This window comes from Sinocyclocheilus grahami, unplaced genomic scaffold (assembly GCF_001515645.1).
Source record: "Sinocyclocheilus grahami isolate Dianchi unplaced genomic scaffold, SAMN03320097.WGS_v1.1 scaffold355.1, whole genome shotgun sequence".
NCBI lineage: Eukaryota > Metazoa > Chordata > Actinopteri > Cypriniformes > Cyprinidae > Sinocyclocheilus > Sinocyclocheilus grahami.
The window spans coordinates 453,662-477,004 of NW_015505534.1; the positions used below are offsets into that span (position 1 = coordinate 453,662).

Here is a 23,343-nt window from a genome sequence, read left to right on the forward strand (position 1 = left end):
GCTGAGCACGTGCGCTCAACTTCTTTGGTCGACCATGGCGAGACCTGTTCTGAGTGGAACCTGTCCTGTTAAACCGCTGTATGGTCTTGGTCACGGTGCTGCATCTCAGTTTCAGGGTCTTGGCAATCTACTTATAGCTTACGCCATCTTTATGTAGAGCAACAGATCTTTTTTTCAGATCCTCAGAGTTCTTTGCCATGAGATGCCACATTGAACTTCCAGTGACCAGTATGAGAGAGTGAGAGCGATAACACCAAATTTAACACACCTGCTCCCCATTTACACCTGCGACCTTGTAACACTAATGAGTCACATGACACCGAGGAGAGAAAATGGCTAATTAGGCCCAATTTGGACATTTTCACTTAGGGGTGTACTCACTTGTGTGGCCAGCGGTTTAGACATGAATGGCTGTGTGTTGAGTTATTTTGAGGGGACAGCAAATTTACACTGTTAGCAAAGTGTCATTTCTTCAGTGTTGTCACATGACATCACAACATCACAAAATATTTACAAAAATGTGAGGGGTGTACTCACTTCTGTGAGATACTGTATATATGTATGTTAGGGCTGTCAGTCGATTAACATTTTTAATCGAATTAGTTAGGCCTACATGATGTGGTGATTAATTAATCGAATTAATCGCAAATTAAATTTGGCTGTGAAAATACCACCAAAGATAATTAGCCATTATTGTGTTACATGAGAAAAAAAGTAGCTTTAGAAAGAAATTTATTATTTAATTCAACATATTTTTATTACACATAAACATTTAGGCTACAACAGCCTATCATTGCCTATGGAACATAAAAGAAGATAATTTGAGAAACATCTCCATATTTTTTGTTCATGCAATGGAAGTCACTGGTAACCAAATCAGCTTGGTTACCAACATTCTTTTTTTTCTTCTGGTTACCAACATTCTTCATTTTTTTTTCTTTTATCTTCCATAAAAGAAAGTCATGATATAGGTTTGAAACAACATGAGTGTGAGTAAATGATGACAGATTTTTTTTCTTTTTGGGTGAACTATCACTGTTAATTTTATTTATTTAATATTATTATATATATTTTTTTTATTTAATGAATAATATATATAATAGTGTGTGTTATAAAATATATGATGGTTTTCACAAATGACCAATAAATGACCATATAATAATGATTTCTGAAGGACACTGAAGAAGTAATGGCTGCTGAAAATTCAGCTTTGCCATCACAGGAATAACTTTTTAAAATATATTTATACAGAAAATGGTTATTTTAAATATTTCACAATGTTATATTTAATTCAACATATTTTTATTACACATAAACATTTAGGCTACAACAGCCTATCATTGCCTATGGAACATAAAAGAAGATAATTTGAGAAACATCTCCATATTTTTTGTTCATGCAATGGAAGTCACTGGTAACCAAATCAGCTTGGTTACCAACATTCTTTTTTTTCTTCTGGTTACCAACATTCTTCATTTTTTTTCTTTTATCTTCCATAAAAGAAAGTCATGATATAGGTTTGAAACAACATGAGTGTGAGTAAATGATGACAGATTTTTTTTCTTTTTGGGTGAACTATCACTGTTAATTTTATTTATTTAATATTATTATATATATTTTTTTTATTTAATGAATAATATATATAATAGTGTGTGTTATAAAATATATGATGGTTTTCACAAATGACCAATAAATGACCATATAATAATGATTTCTGAAGGACACTGAAGAAGTAATGGCTGCTGAAAATTCAGCTTTGCCATCACAGGAATAACTTTTTAAAATATATTTATACAGAAAATGGTTATTTTAAATATTTCACAATGTTACTGTTTTTTATGTGTTTTTGATCAAATCAATGCAGCCTCGGTGAATGTAAGAGACTTTCAAAAACATAAAATCTGACCAAACTTTTGAATGGTGTATGTAAAACCCAAATAGAAACCTCACCTAAGGATAGAAAAATATTTTTAAAAGTTTGGCGTTTCTATCTGAATTAGGCTAGTTCAGTAATAATTTGTTTAATCAGTTTTTGTTGGAGGATGATGAGCACTGCAGTAAATTGAGAAATAACTTTTTTTTTTTTCATGTGAATTTTTCCTGTGAATCTTTTTTTGTTTGCAGAGGAGGAGTATAAAAGGCTGAGCGAAGCCTTGGCCGATGAAGGCACCTACAACGCAGTGGCCTTCCGTTACAGCGCTGACTACTATGATCCCTCCCAGCCTACTGAGGAAGATGAGGCCAGCAAAGAAGCAGGTGGGATCTGTACAAGTCTAGTAACCACACAACCTCAAAACCCACGTACTTACTTTGAAATGCTGCTTGTAAGTCTGCCTGAGGAGATTTGGGTTCTGAGACAAGTTTCTGTGCGTACTTTAGCCTACGAACTTCAAAATGCTCCGGGATGAAAAGAGGCCATTTCCCTTAGGTCAAATAAGTATAATTTTTGAGCCCCAAGGCACTGAAAAGCTCAACGTTTTTTAAAGACTGAGCGAGGGAGGCAGTGGATATGCAGAGACTATTAATGACCAGCAAGGTCCAGCGGTTCACCACTACAGGGTTTTAGCAAAAACATCACACTCCATGGCTGATTGCTTTATAAATACAGGAGCCTGGAATTAGTTTGAGTCCTCCGAGCTTGTCAAGCAGAAATTTGGTGACAAATGAGTTTCTAAAACAAACAGTAATCACCCTCGATGCTTTTGTACTCCTCATTCACACCTGCTCGCACCAGGACTCTGCAGATAACAAGACTTGGCCCACGGCGCATAGTCTTTATCCACTGATTTATTACACACACACACACACACAGTCAACTAGTAGCATTGATGTCTTTTTCTTACTGTGACTGTGATGAAGTCATACATTTTGTAGGTGCTGAACTGGAAGCCAGTCAATTTTCTTTACCCCTCAGCATCAGAGAAAATGCATTCACAATCATCAGCCTCAGATGTCATGCCCCGAAGTCCTTTCATTGACCATTTGATATTACCCACAAAATTGGAAAGTACTTTCTGGATGTGGTGAGCTCTGATCTGATTGTCTGGCTTTAGACAACTTTCAAGAATAAGGGCACAAGTGTTTTTTTTTTTTTTTATCAATCCATCTGGAAATAAAGCCATGTTTTGGGGTACCAGTGCCTAGTTGCAAGAAGCCCCTAAAGAACATATATTTCTTATATATATACATGTATGGGTGTGTATTTACATATAAATATACACAGCGCACACAAACATATATTATGTAAACATACTTTTATTTTGGAAATGATTATTCAGTTTTACAGCCCTACTTCACAAGCTTTTCGCCACTTAATTTCAGGCAACCTGCAGTTAAATACACACTGAAACTCAAAGATCTTTGTGACAAACCACCAAAATAAAAGTATGGTTTAACTTGAAAAAATTATGACAGAAATATATTGCTGGTGTGTAGGGCTGTCAAAAAAAAATTGAATTTCTAATATTCGTCGAATTTAAAATAAAAATCCACATTCGAATGCAAAAACGTTGCATTAGAATTTTAGGTGTGTGTCAGGCAGCCTTATCAGTGGCGCACGAAATGCGAAGACGATGTAGGCTAAGTGTCATTGTATTTTAATGCTTTTGTTAGCCAATCCAGTTGAACCCACTAGATGCGGCGCTGCTATGTTGTTCATTCAAAATATTGCAGAGAAAGAGAACAATCAATGCGGGGAAGATGTTGTTTATCTCAAAACCGAAACCAAGCCGTACACACAGAACGCATATTTATCGCATTTTCTATCTAGAGGGACATCTGTCACCATTGCACTCGCATCTCACACAAGTGAGCTGCATGTTTAGAAAGCTATGTAAAATTAATGCAAGTTCAACTTTTAAAAAACATGTCAAGACTTTATGGCGGTTTTCCCCATCCCACTGCATCTCAGGTTTTTAAATGAAGAAAGTGCTCTTTGTGATTGGATTTCGGTCCTTTGTATTAAACTATACATACATGCATGATGACACCCTCTTGTGGCCTCAGGAGAGAAGCCATAAGTTTTTTTCCCCCTAACTGAAATTATGCCTTTTAAATTTGAATATAATTCGAATATTGATAATATTTAAGTAAAAAATTTTAATTGAGTTTTTCAGCCATTTTGACAGCCCTAATGGTGTATACTAAAATTGACTTCTCAAAGTAGTATTAATAATATTAAGGAATATCTTATAACCAAGATGTTAATTTGTTTTCATTTATACAGTTCTGTTGTGGAACATTTTATTTGACAAAAATTTAAAATGTGATGTTTTGTTATAAATTAATTGTTATATTACAACCAAATGCCATGTTTTATTGCCAGTCTATTTTTGTTGTATAAACGTAAACCTAAAAACAAAACAAACCATGGTTGGTCATTTAGATGCCATTCTGATGATCTCATTAAGTCTAAGTGGGCCAAAATAGTCTGAAGTTTGGATCAGACCGTATGCCATTTACTCAAAGCTTTCTGAGACTATGTGGGATGATTAGATTGCTAGGTTGCATTTGTAACAATCAATGTAAAAAAAAAAAAAAAAGATCACGTGACACTATTTGCTGGATAGGTTTAGAAGTGCTGTTTGATTTAATAGAGCAACTAATGTGGCACTTTGTAACTACTAGATTTGATTATTTCCCAAGTATCGTTGGACATTAATGCACCAGCAATGTGTTTCCATCTTCTGCCCCCATTTCCCTTCACACTGAATTCCGCATCAAATTTTAATTTGCTTGTACCTGTCTTGGCCAATTCATGGAGGCAGAGGGTGGAAGGGTGCATAGAGGCAGCAGTAGTAAACAGAGCTGACGGGGCTTGTGGTCTCTCAGAAAGTTGTAGTAACTTATACTTTTATTTTGGAAATGATTATTCAGTTTTACAGCCCTACTTCACAAGCTTTTCGCCACTTAATTTCAGGCAACCTGCAGTTAAATACACACTGAAACTCAAAGATCTTTGTGACAAACCACCAAAATAAAAGTATGGTTTAACTTGAAAAAATTATGACAGAAATATATTGCTGGTGTGTAGGGCTGTCAAAAAAAAATTGAATTTCTAATATTCGTCGAATTTAAAATAAAAATCCACATTCGAATGCAAAAACGTTGCATTAGAATTTTAGGTGTGTGTCAGGCAGCCTTATCAGTGGCGCACGAAATGCGAAGACGATGTAGGCTAAGTGTCATTGTATTTTAATGCTTTTCTTAGCCAATCCAGTTGAACCCACTAGATGCGGCGCTGCTATGTTGTTCATTCAAAATATTGCAGAGAAAGAGAACAATCAATGCGGGGAAGATGTTGTTTATCTCAAAACCGAAACCAAGCCGTACACACAGAACGCATATTTATCGCATTTTCTATCTAGAGGGACATCTGTCACCATTGCACTCGCATCTCACACAAGTGAGCTGCATGTTTAGAAAGCTATGTAAAATTAATGCAAGTTCAACTTTTAAAAAACATGTCAAGACTTTATGGCGGTTTTCCCCATCCCACTGCATCTCAGGTTTTTAAATGAAGAAAGTGCTCTTTGTGATTGGATTTCGGTCCTTTGTATTAAACTATACATACATGCATGATGACACCCTCTTGTGGCCTCAGGAGAGAAGCCATAAGTTTTTTTCCCCCTAACTGAAATTATGCCTTTTAAATTTGAATATAATTCGAATATTGATAATATTTAAGTAAAAAATTTTAATTGAGTTTTTCAGCCATTTTGACAGCCCTAATGGTGTATACTAAAATTGACTTCTCAAAGTAGTATTAATAATATTAAGGAATATCTTATAACCAAGATGTTAATTTGTTTTCATTTATACAGTTCTGTTGTGGAACATTTTATTTGACAAAAATTTAAAATGTGATGTTTTGTTATAAATTAATTGTTATATTACAACCAAATGCCATGTTTTATTGCCAGTCTATTTTTGTTGTATAAACGTAAACCTAAAAACAAAACAAACCATGGTTGGTCATTTAGATGCCATTCTGATGATCTCATTAAGTCTAAGTGGGCCAAAATAGTCTGAAGTTTGGATCAGACCGTATGCCATTTACTCAAAGCTTTCTGAGACTATGTGGGATGATTAGATTGCTAGGTTGCATTTGTAACAATCAATGTAAAAAAAAAAAAAAAAGATCACGTGACACTATTTGCTGGATAGGTTTAGAAGTGCTGTTTGATTTAATAGAGCAACTAATGTGGCACTTTGTAACTACTAGATTTGATTATTTCCCAAGTATCGTTGGACATTAATGCACCAGCAATGTGTTTCCATCTTCTGCCCCCATTTCCCTTCACACTGAATTCCGCATCAAATTTTAATTTGCTTGTACCTGTCTTGGCCAATTCGTGGAGGCAGAGGGTGGAAGGGTGCATAGAGGCAGCAGTAGTAAACAGAGCTGACGGGGCTTGTGGTCTCTCAGAAAGTTGTAGTAACTTAAAATGAAATCTAAAGTGCCTCTATTTCTTTTAAAGCGCCCTTAGTTAAAAAAAAGTTTTAGTTGCAATAGTTGCAAATAGTTGCACCGGGTGTGTGTGTGTTTCTCTTCCTGCTCCAGAAACTGTGCTTCTTTGTGATTCTTTTGCCTTGCTGATCTGATATTGTTTGTTCATTCTGTTTTCCCACCTTTGCCCTTCTCTCAGATCAAGAGCAGCAGGAGGAAGAGAGTGAGGAGCCGTTTGTGGCGCCCCCTGGCCTCCTCATCCCTTCGGATGTAGAGCTGGTGAGAAGATTATGAAGTATATTTTACACAGTTTCACTTTGGGTTACACCAGTAGTACAATTCTGGTCGATACCCATAAAACGAGATGGTCCTCACTGCAGAACACAAGATCCAGGGGGCGAGGTTAGATCCAGATCCAACTCCTCCCACCTTACATATACCTAAACCCACCCATCTCCACCCCTAAACCTACCATCTCCACCCCCTAGATGTGGATCCAACCCCGCCCCCTGGATCTTTGTTCTTAAGTGAAGGGCTACTGCATAAAACAGTAATTATTTTCATTTTATGGCCTTTAATAGATAAATGGCCAATGGCTTCTATGGATTCAATAATATTTTCTCTAAATAAATTAAAATAATGCACTAAAAACTAAAATCAATAATTTTTTAATGCTACAAGTGAATTAGGCGTCATTATAATATGGAGATTTGCTGAAGATTAAATATAGTAGATTTTTTAAAGATTAACTTTGAGTTAAATGACGATTAAGAATCTGGGAAATGAGCGCACTATTAAATATCCAATATCGGCGATGCAGATCAATTAAAGGGGTGGTTTTTGTCATCATTTACTCACCCTCAGGTTGCTCCAAAACTTTTTTTTTTTTCCAACATTCTTCAAAATAGCATATCTTTTGTGTTCAGCAGAAGTAAGAAATTCATACAGGTTTGAAACAGCTTGAGGGTAAGTAAATGATGACAGATTTTGGGTGAACCTCTTTATGTAAAATTAAAGTCTCTAATATTTGCAGATAATTATGGAACCAATGTATTGTGCATCCTTACTTGTAATCACCATTACCTACATATTTTGATTGAATATGTATTTCATTTGCATTTCTATTGTTGGATGTCTCATAACTTAATCCGAAAGATTGTTGATTTGCACTCTGCAAGAGGCCATTTATGACTGCGTGGCAAGTAAAGACTCTATTCTCTGTTCTTTTTTTATTCAGAAGTTTCTGATTTTGATTGAGCTATAAAGATCTTCCATTGTGTAACCAGACTGCACACGGTGGCATGTAAACGTAAATCTATACAAACTAGACATGGGCATTTATCTCCACAGGATTCCTCGTTTGGGAGCCACACAACAATCACTGATAATTTTTTCTGTGCCTGTAGCTGAAAGCACGTTGATCCCACCAAATTATACTTCCCTAAAAGCTCAGGAGTCTCGATGCTCCTCCTTTTATCCTCTTAAACCAGGGATTTGTCAGTGCTTTCCCTACTGGCCTACTGGAAACATAGCAACATAAATACTTCACCATCCAGTGAGCCACTTGCCACATACCCCAACCAGCACTTTTTTTTTTGGTGGAGGGAGTGATATTTGTCTCAGGGTTGGAGAATTAGTGGAAACCTTCAGTTTCTCAGCCTTGGAAACCCCAATTAGTTTCAAGTCTGAGAGGTTCTTTGAAGGAGCCTTGTGAATTATTAATCTTCAGCTGCTCTGATTACCTTGCTTATTGTACAGCACATAGCTTGAAGAAACAAAATAATCCGATTTTGAAGACAAACGTTGGGTTGTTTATCTTCAAATTAGCAAGTCATTATTTGACTCCCTTGGTCTCAGGGGCTTTGAAAGCAATAGATTCTCTGTTTACCTGGACATTGGAGCTAAAGTGCAGCCCTTCGAAAAGTTCTTCTCATGCAATATTCATGCTTCCTTCTAATGAAGGATATGTGTCATTTGGAGCACTATTGATGTAATTTGTCATTTAAAATACGACATTGCCATAAATCAGCTCAGCACATGGATATGATTTTGTCTGCATCTTGAAAGATTTGTGACCATTTTAAATCTGCATGTGTAGCTGGAAATGAATTAATGACTTCCCTGGTTAGATTCATGGAGCTCCAGCCCACACTCACACACAAATTGTTTGTGTGTGAACTGCAGTAGCTAGAAAATCCTGTACCTGGAGTAATTGATGATAAATGTTCTATACCCATTTTTCCCTATACAAATTTTCTAATTAATCTTTATTTTTTAAAATGGCATATTCTCTTATAAGCTTAATCAGAATTTCAGTCTTGTTTACCCCATTTCTTTGCCATCTATTTCAGCCTGCAACCACCAAGACGCACGCTATTATTGAGCGCACCGCCATCTTTGTATGCAAGCAGGGGGCCCAATTTGAAATTGTGCTGAAGGCAAAGCAGGCTGGGAACTCCCAGTTTGATTTCCTGCGGTTCGACCATTACCTGAACCCTTACTACAAACATATTTTACGAGCTATGAAGGAGGGGAGATACACACCGGCATCAGAGGGCAAGCAGGACCAGAAACAGGGTAATCTTTTCACTTGTTACAGTTGATCAATTTGCCATGAAATTTTGGCCACCTTTATTTCCCCACAATTCATTTATGCACATTATTTCAAACATAAATTTCGGGGGAAATGCTATTCTTGAAAATCATAGGATGCTCTTCGGTTTGACTTTATAATTGCAAATTGCAATATTTCATCAAAATGTGGTGATTTGCTTTGGTATAGAACACCCACTTTTCATAATTCAGTTTGTTAGATGAAATGAAATTAATACTTGTATTTAGCAAAGATGCATTAAATTGATTAAAAATTCTAAGTAAAGTGAGGTGACGTGTAGCCAAGTATGGTGTCCCATATTTTGAATTTGTGCTCTGCATTTATCCCATCCAAGTGCACACACACAGCAGTGAGTAGCGAACACGCGTGCACACACACACGCACACACAATCCGTGAACACACACCTTTTACGCCACACCTGCCCCCATTGTCACATTGTTACAAAGAAAATTCAAATAAATGCTGAAAAAAAAAATATCACAGTTTCCTCAAAAATATTAAGCAAGCACAACATTGATAATAAGAAGACATGTTTTTGAGCACCAAATGAGCATATTAGAATGATTTCTGAAGGATTGTGTGACACTGAAGACTGGAGTAATGGCTGCTGAAAATTCAGCTTTGCCATCCCAGGAGTAAATTACATTTTAAAATGTATTAAAATAGAAAACAGTCATTTTAAATTGTAATAATATTTCACAGTATTAGTGGTTTTACTGCATTTTTGATCAAATAAATGGGGAGTATAAGAGACTTAATCACAGTTTCCTCAAAAATATTAAGCAAGCACAACAGTTTTCAACATTGATAATAAGAAGACATGTTTTTGAGCACCAAATCAGCATATTAGAATGATTTCTGAAGGATTGTGTGACACTGAAGACTGGAGTAATGGCTGCTGAAAATTCAGCTTTGCCATCCCAGGAGTAAATTACATTTTAAAATGTATTAAAATAGAAAACAGTCATTTTAAATTGTAATAATATTTCACAGTATTAGTGGTTTTACTGCATTTTTGATCAAATAAATGGGGAGTATAAGAGACTTATCTTAAAAACATAAAAAATAGTATTGACCCCAAACATTTGAACAATAGTATATATTAGAGCCCGACCGATATGTTTTTTTTGGGGCCGATACCGATATTAGGGAGTAAAAAAATACCGATACCGATATATATCGGCCGATATTCTTTGTGTATATTATAGTACAGTACCAGTCAAAAGTTTGGACACTTTCCCATTCGTCTGTCCAAACATTTGACTGGTACTATATATAGAATACAGTATATACATAAAATAATAATAATAAATATATGAAATTTTGGCCACCTTTATTTCCCCACAATTCATTTATGCACATTATTTCAAACATAAATTTCGGGGGAAATGCTATTCTTGAAAATCATAGGATGCTCTTCGGTTTGACTTTATAATTGCAAATTGCAATATTTCATCAAAATGTGGTGATTTGCTTTGGTATAGAACACCCACTTTTCATAATTCAGTTTGTTAGATGAAATGAAATTAATACTTGTATTTAGCAAAGATGCATTAAATTGATTAAAAATTCTAAGTAAAGTGAGGTGACGTGTAGCCAAGTATGGTGTCCCATATTTTGAATTTGTGCTCTGCATTTATCCCATCCAAGTGCACACACACAGCAGTGAGTAGCGAACACGCGTGCACACACACACGCACACACAATCCGTGAACACACACCTTTTACGCCACACCTGCCCCCATTGTCACATTGTTACAAAGAAAATTCAAATAAATGCTGAAAAAAAAAAATCACAGTTTCCTCAAAAATATTAAGCAAGCACAACAGTTTTCAACATTGATAATAAGAAGACATGTTTTTGAGCACCAAATCAGCATATTAGAATGATTTCTGAAGGATTGTGTGACACTGAAGACTGGAGTAATGGCTGCTGAAAATTCAGCTTTGCCATCCCAGGAGTAAATTACATTTTAAAATGTATTAAAATAGAAAACAGTCATTTTAAATTGTAATAATATTTCACAGTATTAGTGGTTTTACTGCATTTTTGATCAAATAAATGGGGAGTATAAGAGACTTATCTTAAAAACATAAAAAATAGTATTGACCCCAAACATTTGAACAATAGTATATATTAGAGCCCGACCGATATGTTTTTTTTGGGGCCGATACCGATATTAGGGAGTAAAAAAATACCGATACCGATATATATCGGCCGATATTCTTTGTGTATATTATAGTACAGTACCAGTCAAAAGTTTGGACACTTTCCCATTCGTCTGTCCAAACATTTGACTGGTACTATATATAGAATACAGTATATACATAAACAGAATATATATACATAAACAAATTTTTTGCAATGATCACTCAAATGTGGTGATCAAACACTTATAAAGACGTGACAAAGATATGTAATGATGGAGGCAGGGCATTATATATTCTGAACCCCATGTGGATCTACACAAACTGAGAAAGTCAAAAAGTGTTACTTTGTGCCCCGATCTCCCCTACCTCTGTAAATAAATAAATACAATATAAATTCTCGTCTCGCGCACTTTAATGCCCTTTGAATATAACGTGTACGTTCCCTTGGAACTGGAATCATGGCGGAATTTCATGTGAAGTCCACTTCGCAGGGCACTTGCGGTCGAATAAGACAACGCGTGAATGCTGCCTGAACAAGAAACCTCCTTACTGAAGGGAAAGTGTTGGCTGGTGTCACTATCTCACGAAAGCGCCGGCGGATCTCCACCAAATTCGGGGGATTCCTTCAGCTCGAGGAGCCCTCTCGAACGCCACCCTCCGCGAGTCGGTAGCACCCCGGGATCATTAGATCGGTCGGCGCCGGACCGCAAATTTAACCACCCGTAACTCCCGAACCCCGGGGGCTGTCCACGCAGGGGTGGTCTCATTCGAAAGAGGGCCTCAAGACATACACTCAGTTTGTGTTCGATAGGGTTCCTTGAGCTGAAGAGATCCCCGAATTTGGTGCGGATTCACCGCGCAGTTACGGAGATATGGCCGTTCAAAGTTTCAATGGTTTTCCATTGACTTAAGCTTTAAAGCGTTTCATCGAGGTCGCCAATAGCAAACAATGGAGCGCGATCTGCTGGACAAACTAAGTAATTACACCATTTCAAGCATTTTATCTGCATTACATGTTCTGTAAAAAAAATGTTCATATCGGTGGCATATTCACCGATATATTGGCGACAGGCTCATATCGGCCGATAATATCGGCAGAACGATATATCGGTCGGGCTCTAGTATATATCCTATCACTTTGTCAGTCATTTTGTAGTATATATTTATGTATATATATATATATATATATCGTAAAATTTAACAAGTTGAATTGAATCAGTTGTTTTTAGAATAATGAACAAATCTGAACAAATGCGACATTTCTGAAGTCAATTAACAATCCAATCAATTGCCCCTTTTGAAACAGAATCAAAGTCAGACGATTCTAACGACGATGATGATGATGATGATGGGGATGGAAACTACCTGCACCCAAGTTTGTTTGCATCCAAGAGGAGCTCTCGTCTGGAGGAAATAATGAAGGTACAGCTTCTTACTGCTTAAGAATATTAATACACACTTTTGATGGTTTTCAGGCTGTGATTATGTACCGTGTACCCTGAATCACATTTTTTTTTATCATACGTGTTAATAACTAAAAGAGCAATGACATGTAATTTACCCCCCTGCTATGCACATTGTGCTTAAACATACATTTTTTTGCACTCAGGTAACCCAACTTAAATAGACTGTTACAGTTATTTTCTAATTAGATGGATAAGTGTTCAAAGCGATACATTTTAAAATGAATGTCAAATTGCTCTTAAGTTGTTATATTTCTGGGCCTGACATGTAAGCATCTGACTTCAAAGTGTTCCCTTTTTATATATTTGTTCAAATAAGGATATGAAGTCCTCATCAGATGTTTATATCTTTGATTTCTTCATCTAATATTCTGTATGTTTAATCTGAGTTGCTCTGTCATTTTTGGAGAGTGGCACAGAGAGACATTAGAGATAAAATAAACATGTTATCTGTTTTGGCTGTTTAATAGATGTCTTCAGGTCACGCCTTGACGTATAAAGTTTGCATTTCAATCATCAACTTTATATAAACTTTTTTTTCTTTTCTTTTTTGCAAGACTCATCTAATTTATTTAAAGGAGCTAACTCAGAATTGTCAGAAATTATTAAACTAAGTTTTCTGATGCTAAAGGAAGAGTGACTTGAACATTCATCTCAGGTCTTACGCTTGAGATCCCTCTGCGTGTTTTTCTGTGGCTTAGTCAACCTGTGTGTTCTGGTTCTTCCAGAAAACAGGATTTATGCCACCCACATGTTATGGTGGATTGATAACTTAATAGCAGCTCAAATAACCAGTCATGCATTCTTAATGACACAAGCAGCTTTATCAAGTTTGCAGTTTGCAGGGCATCTAAAAGTAATCTGAATCAATCTGAAAACATAAAAGATAAGGTTTTATTTATTTTATTTTTTTGGTCTGGTCAGGCTAGTAGTTTAGATTTTGACTTGCGCTGCTTTTATATATATCATTGAATGATTTCTCTGAAAAATATATATTTTTCATAACATTGTAGCATATTAATGCAGCATTGTTTTTCTCAGAAATATATATGTATTTTTCATAAAATGTGAAAGTTATCTATGTAATGAAATTACATTTATAATATAAAAGTTGTATCATAATGTAATTATTTTAATAAATGTTATAGCATCTACATTTAATACGTTTGTTAGATTTTAAATTAGCAAGAAATTATGCAGTTCTAATGAAATTCCAGGACAGCTATAAATTCATAAACAGACTTGCTGGAAATATTATGGCATATGGTCGTTTGTTTATAATTTTCAACCCATTTTAAATGAGAAGACTATCACAAATAATTTTCCCAGTTTCCACAAGACCTCATTTATATTAGCCAGCTAAATGACTTCCTTGACATATTTAAATAATCAGAGATTGCAATGTGAATGTACAATATATCCCAGAAAAGCAGATGTTTAGGTTTGTAAAGCATACATAAAAACACAAGATCAACAAACATTTGCTCTATTCCTTTTTAGTGATTTAGAGCTTGGTTCTATAAACATTTTCATACGAATACTTTTGTCCTTTCTCAGGGCTCGCAAAATCGCTAGCCCGACGTCCCAGGGCTATTGTGTTTTCCAGTCAGGCTACCAAATGTTTCACCACCCTGCCCGACGGGATATCTTGAACCGTGATATACAATTCCTTCCTTGTTTTGTGTTGTTCACTAGCTTGTAGGGGTAAAACGGATCGTTGTTGATCGTTTGCACGTGTTTCTAAGTCTTGCCGATTTAAACATTAAAGTGTTTTAAACCATTCACGCGCATTCAGAACTGCGCGCACTCATTCAAAGCGCGCACAGAGAACCGCGTTTCAGACAATGCACGTACACAGAATTGATCCCTTTTTCACGTATCCTTGCATCTGAGTGAACACATACATATCTCAAAATAACTTTCTGGGCAAGTATTCTCGTAAACACAGTCGGTTATGTCTTAAGTGAATGTAAACAGTGGAGAAAGAAATCTCAAGTGCATCATTATATTGGATCCACGCATTCGGTCTTAAAGGGGCTGCAGCCTATAAATGCCTGCTGTTCCATAAGTGCCACCTGCTGTCAGAGGGTGACATTTGCATCTCATTCACAAAGCTAAAATCAGACCATTCTGTTTTTGCTTCAAATTTCGAAATTATACAATCTAATTGCAATCTAAATAACATGTATTTAGCATCTTTGTTTGGATTGTGATTAAAATGCAGTGGTTGCCTCTGATTTTAAATGGAAAAAGCACAGCCAAAGCATCCGTTTGTTTATATGAAGATATTTATTTTATTTGTATTTAATTATTTGATTTGGGATTTGTTTAAAAATTTCAAATTAGTTTTATTATTTGACAAATTTAATACAAATTTTTTTTGCTCATCGGCAAAATGACCCGATCTGTTACTCAAAATCTGATATGATAATGCAATATGATCCGAGCCGTGGGTTTTGTGATCCGTTGCACCCCTCTTGACATCTCTTGACTTGTTATTTGAAGAAAAAAAAGCGATCACTGAAGTTTTTAATCATGCTAATTTGTCCACAGTGAAGGTCAGCTGATATCTTTTTTTTATTTTTTTTTTTATTCGGTCTACTTAAATTAATTTTGGGCTACAAAAATCTGAAGAATGTCTGCCAGAAGGGCTACCAGCGATTTTGAAATTTTGTGAGCCCTGTTTCTTTTACATTTTCTTTAGTCTGTATGAATGGAAATGTAAGGAATGAAGCCAGATTCATACCCATAGGGTAGAATCTTTTGCCTAAAGAGTTCATTCATTTATAAGCTTGAAATATGAGCCCTTGATGAATGATTTCTGCTGATGTGATGAATATTCAAGAGCTCTTACTTGAAATATTGCATCTCTGGTGGTGAAAAGCAGTACTTCAGCTTCAGCTGCATTAGCTTGTCACCCAAAAATTTAAGTTGTCATAATTTCCTCACCCTTATGTTGTATATTAAAATGAAAGTTTGTTATACAGTGAGCAACAGGCCAGCAAATTGGGTTTTAAAGGCATGGTGTCATAATACCATGTAGACATTTGTAGAGACTAGACAGAAAATGCACTGGAAGACTGAAAAAGCTGCATCTGGTGAACTATACTTAAAAGGCCACCTCCTTAGGGGACAGAATGGAATCCAGTAAAGTGCATGTTCAGCACGTCATCTAAAATGAAGTGGTCTCGCAGGGTAGGGAAAGAAACCGTTCATGCAGGACGGCAACAAGCAGAAGTGATGACAGCATGCAAAAGTCTATAAAGCATGGAGTGACATCCAGTGGCAGGAAGTACTGAGGAGAGATGAGTGTAGACTTTAAATCTTTGGTTCATAGTGACGTCCCAATATGTCAGACATCTGATTCTTACAGTGTTATGCTGGCTACCTCACACACAATTGGAGCTCTGTCTGATCACATGGACAAGGGAAAGACCTAAATGCTGCCAAACTCAGCATGGAGCTTGGAAGGATCTGCAACAGAGCCACCTGAAAAAAAAAACTTCAAAACAATGTGCTACAATGAATTGCTTCCAAGGGACCACACCAGTGTTAATTTTGACAGGCATTTTTTATTTAGTCTTAGTCTTTATCTTGAGATGAAAATGCTTAATAGTCTTAGTCACATTTTAGTCATTTGAGTCTTTCATAATTTTAGTCGACGAAAAGTCATTGCATTTTTGTCAACGTTTAGTCAAACTGCTTATCGGCATCGGTATCGGCTGTCAAAACAAAAAGAATAATATCGGTCGACCACTAATTTGGACTGCTGTGTGTGTATTTGAGTGCTGAGAACTGATCGCGCGCTGTATATGAGAACTGAAGAAGTGGAGTGCGCGCGAGAGAGAGCACTTCTATCAGCGTGATTCCACCTATCCCGCCTTCACTAACTTTAAGTTAATCGACAACGAATTGTGACTCCCGGGAAAAATGGGACGTCTGGTCACCTTATCCCTACCCCTTCGGGTGCTGAGGCCATTGTTTCAGATCGCTAGTTCACATTTTGGTAGCCTATCCATCCACTGCGGCTGCCATACTGAGACTAGATATGCAAACGCCCCTTATCCGATTGCAATCCAATGACAGGGACGCACATTTTGTAGGACAAGACAGTAGCCTCAATAGGATGTATTTTGAATGTCCGGTAATCCTCAAATAACATTATAGTCCCGTCTCGTCTTAGATGTGGCAGATATTTCGTCATAGTTTTTAATCATCAGATATTAGTTTTAGCTCGTCAACGTCTTGTCGTTGTCACAGAAAAAAATGTTCGTTAACGAATATTTTTCGTCGTCGTCTCCGTTGACGAAATTAACACTGGGCCACACAAAGCTCTGGCTAGATTTAAAACCTGATTTATTGAATTATTTCTTTCATATGGTGTATTTATAAGCACATGAATCTTTTCTGTTTTGTTTAAAGGGGTCATATGATGTTGCTAAAAAGAACATTATTTTGTGTATTTGGTGTAATGAAATGTGTTTCAAAAGACAGGTTCAAAAAACACATTCTTTTCCACATACTGTACATTATTGTTTATCCTCTATGCCCCGCCTTTCTGAAACGCGTTGATTTTTACAAAGTTAATCGGTCTGAAAAGCGAGGTGTGCTGTGATTGGCCAGTTATCCAGTGCATTGTGATTGGCCGAATACCTCAAGCGTGTGATGGAAATGTTACGCCCCTACCATGCTGTGATGCCCTGTCAGGCCCTCGCAATTATTCAAAAACATGAAACCCCATTATAAACGAGGCATTTGTTGCATCCAGTGAGGACATAATTACGGATTATAATGACTTATTCTGTCTTTTTACGCATTGCGTTGCATCGCGCCGCGTAAACATAAAACCATGTCTGCATTTGTGATCGGAGAAATGACAAACAAGCACTACTCTACACTGCTCAAAACTCGCGTTTGAATCGTCAGTGGCAAATTCTTTAAATATAAAAAACTTACTTACAGTCTGAGAGTCAGAACAGCCGGCATTGTAGTCTACTCTACCAGGATCAGGAAACAGTCATCCATAAAATGCGCTGCACACATCTGAATATTTTGGTTGAAGTGTTCTGGAACAGTGTTGTAAATACAACTTAACCACTAATTTCTAGTCGTGTCCTCTTTTGGAAGGCCAAACAAAGTAGTTTCATTTTCACAACGAGAAACAGCATCACACACGGTGGGCTCGAGTGAGCGGCGGCGGCCTATAGTGAGCAGAGGCCGGTGGGCTTGAGAACGGCGCAGCCGGCGGATTCGATGAAGGAGCATCTGACGGGCTTGCGGCAACCACATGTGGCTACCCCGGGCTGGACTCCGCTTCGTCCACGGTGAAAGCCGTGTTAGAACCAGCCGTTTTAGGTAGGCGTGGTTAACTCTTAACTTGTATAAAGAATATCTCTTTGGATTTGAGACTTTAGTCTTTGCAACTTTACAGATCTTCTTTATGCACCAAAAGCTTGTAACACTTCAAAGAGAAAGGAAAAATTGAAATGGCATCATATGACCCCTTTAAACAGCTTTACACACATTTTGTGGGTGGGATATATATATATACTGAGGAAAGTATTGCACAGCCCATTGACCTTATGTTTTCATGTGTTATAGCCTCTGCAGGTCATTGATCCAGATCACCCGTTGGCTGCGCTCGTTCGAAAAGTCCAACAGGAGAATAATGGTGCTGCAGCGATGGCGACCAAAGCAGAGGAAGAGCATCAGTTGTCGGCAGTAGCCTCGCAGGCAGAATATACATCTGACCGTGAGTATGATGGCAAATCAACATGTGATCTATATGGTTGAAAAAAAAGGTCCTGGAACAACTTTTTAGAAGTTAGAAGAGCTCAAGGCTGCGCAATTAATCAAATATAAAATCAAAATCATGATGATGATGATTTATTTATTTGTTTGTTTTTTATTTATTGTGCAGCCATGTGCACATAATAATAATAATTATAATAATGCAGTTAAATAATTCCAATAGCATGCATATCATGCAAATTGTGCAGCCCTCTGCATAATAATAATTATAATTATAATAATGCAGTTTAATAATTACAATAGCATGCAAATCATGATTTAGATTTTATTTCTGTTAATTACAGCTCTATGCACATTATTATGTTATTCATTAATGATAATCACAATAATAATAAAAAAAATTCCAAACCCATGTATATAATGCCAATTGTGCAGCCCTGTGCATAATAATAATAATAATTAAAGCTATGACAATAATTAACATGACTTGGTTCCAAAAAAAAAAAAAGAAGAGAATATGATTAGTAACTGAAAAAAAAAATTTCAAGTTCAGGTACAATGTGCATACAAAGAGAACTTTTTTGCTTTACTCAGCCAACTTATTCATGGACATTTCTGTATGTATTTTTTATGACGTTCTTTAAAATATTTCACCTGCGTCGTGTCCTGTTAATCATTTTGGCTGCTCTGCTGAAAGAACAGAATTGTGTTTTAACACATGGTGAACATAAATGGGCTTGACATTTGCAGTGTGCTGAGACTTAAAATGCACCATAAAGCTTGACACGATCTGAAGCTGTAGCATGATAGAGTTCTGTTTGTCTTTTTTGGATGAGGTCAGTCGTTCTTGGCATGTCTCATGCTGATGAACAAAGACATATGTCCTCTTGAGAAGAGCCTTTTAATGGAAGTGGGTGAGGACTACAATGCCAGCTCTTTAAAGACTGGCAAATCATTAACATCTTGAATTATTTTTAGGATGATTGATTTTCAGGGCGTCCTTGAGTGAACGTGGCAATGAAGCTGACCCTTCAATGCGAGCAAAGTTCATTTAATTAAGTACTAAAATGGGCAGACTGCCCACCGTGTCCTCCTTATCTTTAGTCAGTTCTGATTTAACAAAGTTTACAATGTTAAAGGCAGTTTTTCTTTCACCACTTGAACTGATTCTCACTACATCCTCTGATTTTTGCAGCTTTTGAACACCAATCACAGACATGTTCGATGTGTGTATGAATTCAGTGGTGAACCAGAAGTGCTCAAATTAGTCTAAGTCTATCAGTAACAACATCTGCTCCTAATGAGTTTCAGGCAGTCTGATCCACAGATGTGTGCTTTCTTTTGTGTGTGCAAAAATTAGTGCACCTGACGCTCAAAAAGCATCTTTAGAATCCAAGCAAAAAGTAGTCTGTGGTAATTTATAATAATATTGGATTTGCTTGATGTTGCAGAACTTGCGTGCAGTGTAGTACCCGATGAACAACATGATAAAACTAGAACAGTCCTATTATAATCAACAGCGCAAATAAGAGATTTTTGCAATGACAAATTTGCTGATTATAATGGAAAGGGAACTTTCTACTTTTGTGTAAATCTATTAAAAAATAATAATAATAAAAAATTGCTGTTTGGTTTTTGCTGCTGCCAAAAGGACAGATGTAAAGTTGAAATCTTGATTTACTGATGAAATGGCAATGAGTTAAGTTACGAACAATGTTCTCCACTAGTTTTGAACATGTAGCCTACATAATGCACTTACTAAATGCTTCAATGTAAAGTAATTTAAATTCTAATAAACAGCAGTTTTGTTTGTTTTATTTATATACCATGAATTGACTGTTTTTTTTTTTATTTTCAATTTTCATTTTAGTTTAAATTTTAGTATTATTATGTGCTTTTACGTGCTTTTGTATTTTGTTATCGTCTGGCTTTAGTTTATTTCAGCTTAGTTTTAGTAATTTAAGTACTTAAAGTACATAACAGTGTTTCACTTTTATTTCAGGCAGTTGCCAAGGCTGCAATTTTATATATGCAGGTGCATCTCAATATATTAGAATGTCATGGAAAAGTTCATTTATTTCAGTAAAAAATGAACTTTTTCAAAAAAAAAATTGAAATTGAAAATGAACTTTTCCATGGCATTCTAATTTATTGAGATGCACCTGTATAATGTAGTGCTGGGCGGTATGACCAAAAATTTATATCACAGTATTTTTCTAAATTATACCGGTTTCACGGTACATGATGGTATTTTTTTTTTTCATGCATGACCGGGTGTTAAACATATTTTCTACTGATTGAGAGAGGAAATACTGCAGTATATTGACTTAGAATGCCCTATTTTACTGTCATGAGTGAATATTGTCAAAAAATACCACACTAAATAGTGACTAAACACGACCCCTTTTAATACGTTAACCAGGAGTCACTCTCATTTATAATCGCGGCATCGTCTGATAAAATCAACATGCATCTACACTAAAGAGCGGCTATGCGGTTGTTTTAGCTATATTACTTTTTTGTCTCATGCAGCACACTGCCTGCGTCTGAGTAACAAACTAAAAAAACAACAAACAAAAAAGTGTGTGTGATATTAACAGACGAACTACGCTCATAATTATAATTCCAAACAATCAGTGAATGACAGCTGCTTGGAAACTCTGTTTTGTACTCATTTATTGACGAGTCGGCTGCGGTGCGGCCAACTGAATGCGCTGCTTCTCTGCCGCTCACTGCACAGAACAGACGCCAAGAGAGGTGACACTTCTCCGGGAAAGTCAGACCTCGCGTTCGCGGGACAGCACTGGCGAACTGAACCATAGCCATAGAAACTGAACCATAGAACCATAGAAAAACCATAGAAAAAAGCAGCTAAAAGGGTCTGAAAGTTGCTAAATCTAGTGCTAAAGTCGCGCTTGTGTGTGTGAGACGCGGGAGCTGATGGCAGGGGGCGGTGGATATTTGTGGCGGTCAATGTGGATATTGTGGATGAGTTCTTCTGCGTCATCACGTTCTATTAGTTCTACTGCTTCAGTTTCGGAACTTTCACGCTTTCTTTCTCTTTCTTTCTTTCTTTTTCTTTCCTTCTTTCTTTCTTTCTTTTTCTTACTTTCTTTCTTTCTTTTTCTTTCTTTCTTTTTCTTTCTTTCTTTCTTCTCAGAGCTTTATCTTTGCACATGTTCATACAGAGAGAGAAAAAAAACCACTTGGAACTGCCCATCCAAATTATGATGGCAAGTGCCAGCAGATTTATTTTGACCTAAGAGAATAACAGGTTTTTGTCATCCAGAATCCCATGGTGCTAAAACTTCCACTTTCTGTTAGCTGGTACTCTTACTTTAACTCGCAAGGATTTAATGTACTGTGGGGAACGAACAGTTCGTCTTTTATTGGAAATAGAGAATTTAGCGCTCAGCTGGTGAGAGAGACACTCAAGCTGCGACTGCTGATTTGTCTCAATTAGCCTGAATGAAGGAGCACTACTGGTTTCTTGAGGGAAGTGCCACAGGATTACAGTGCCCGAAGGCGCTTCAGTGGGCCAGTTTCTCAAAAGAAAAGCTACTTTGACTGCAAATGTGTGTTTTTTAGGATTAACAGCATGACAAAGAGGTTCTGTAGGCTTAACCACAGTCATCCTATAATCTCTATCCAAATGTGAGGGTTATTTTTCCAAGGCATTGGCCTGTATCAGGTTTGCTGTGTATTTGTCTTGGAGGGATGCTTGGCACTAAATTCAAAGTACGGTTAAACATTGTTCCCTCTCTGCCAGAGTCAAGTTTGAATTAGTTCCCCTTCTTGATAAATTTAAACTGGTTGCTATCAACCTCAGCCTGAGATCCAACCATGTGGTACGACGAAAGCACAAAAATGCTTTATGAAAACTGATTTCTTTGGTTAACTGGTGGCAGGATGTCATGGGGCTCATGTAAGTGCACACTCAGCGGGCTTGAGAGACGCATGGTTGGCCGACCTCATGGCTTTTTGGATATCCTCATTTACAGCCATAGTTTAAGCAGACTCCAGATTTATTGCGTCACTCACACTGTTCTGCTCATTCATCCCAGAATGCTCTGCTCATTGCCTGTGAGTCACCCCGGCACCACACCACATGCCATGCCAACCTCGCCCTTCCCATTACTCCAGTAAAACATTGCTCTTCTGCGGAAAAGAGCAGGCTGTTCTGTCCGTTTCACATTGCTAGAACAATGGTGGTCTCATTTCATCAGGGTTCAGTAGACCTTGGTGATCCGCATCCGTTCAGCACACATGATTAATGCAGTTTATTAAATATGTTGACAGTGCGGAGGTGTGATCCTTGAACCGCTCAGTTACTGGACTAAGCTGCTGCCAAAACTGCAATCCCAGTAGAATAAGTTGTCTGTTTTTATTTAATGAGTCATGATGGTGGTTAGAACATTGTCTGTAGGAACTGCATAATTGGGTTAATGTATTATTGTTATAGAACACCGTACCGAACTACACTGACAGTGTTTACTGTACAGCAGCAGAAATTGTTTTGGCTGGGTTGGGATCTTACAGTTGAATGACTCTTCTGAGCCAGTTCTTTTCAATGCATCAAACCACTCACAAGTCACAGATAAACTCACTGGTCAAAAACGGATTACTCTCTCATTGAATCAGTTGAAATGGGTTTTGAATGAAGTTACTCATAACCATACTGTTACACTATTGTATTGGGATGCACCGAAATGAAAATTCTTGGCCGAAGCCGAACAAAATGGAACACTGGGCCGAATACCAAACACCGAACACGGTTTTTCACATTTTTCCCCCATGTAGGCCTATTTTGCCTTATTATTTTTTTTTTATTATTTTTTTTTTTTTTCACCATTGCATTAATTAAATTGCCAAAATGTGCTTTTTACTGTTTTGTCCTGCTTTTCAAATAAAAAAT

The 23,343-nt window shown here is 36.8% G+C and overlaps 1 protein-coding gene across 1 annotated transcript in view; it reads left to right on the plus strand.

The window, feature by feature from the left end:
- Window positions 1–23,343, plus strand: part of sfswap (splicing factor SWAP) — a 109,038-nt gene that overhangs the window by 11,846 nt on the left and 73,849 nt on the right. The window contains exons 3-7 of the mRNA XM_016229603.1: window positions 2,125–2,256; window positions 6,648–6,727; window positions 8,800–9,025; window positions 12,521–12,636; window positions 18,279–18,429. Coding sequence (XP_016085089.1) covers window positions 2,125–2,256; window positions 6,648–6,727; window positions 8,800–9,025; window positions 12,521–12,636; window positions 18,279–18,429 — 705 coding nt within the window. The remainder of the gene's footprint in view (window positions 1–2,124; window positions 2,257–6,647; window positions 6,728–8,799; window positions 9,026–12,520; window positions 12,637–18,278; window positions 18,430–23,343) is intronic.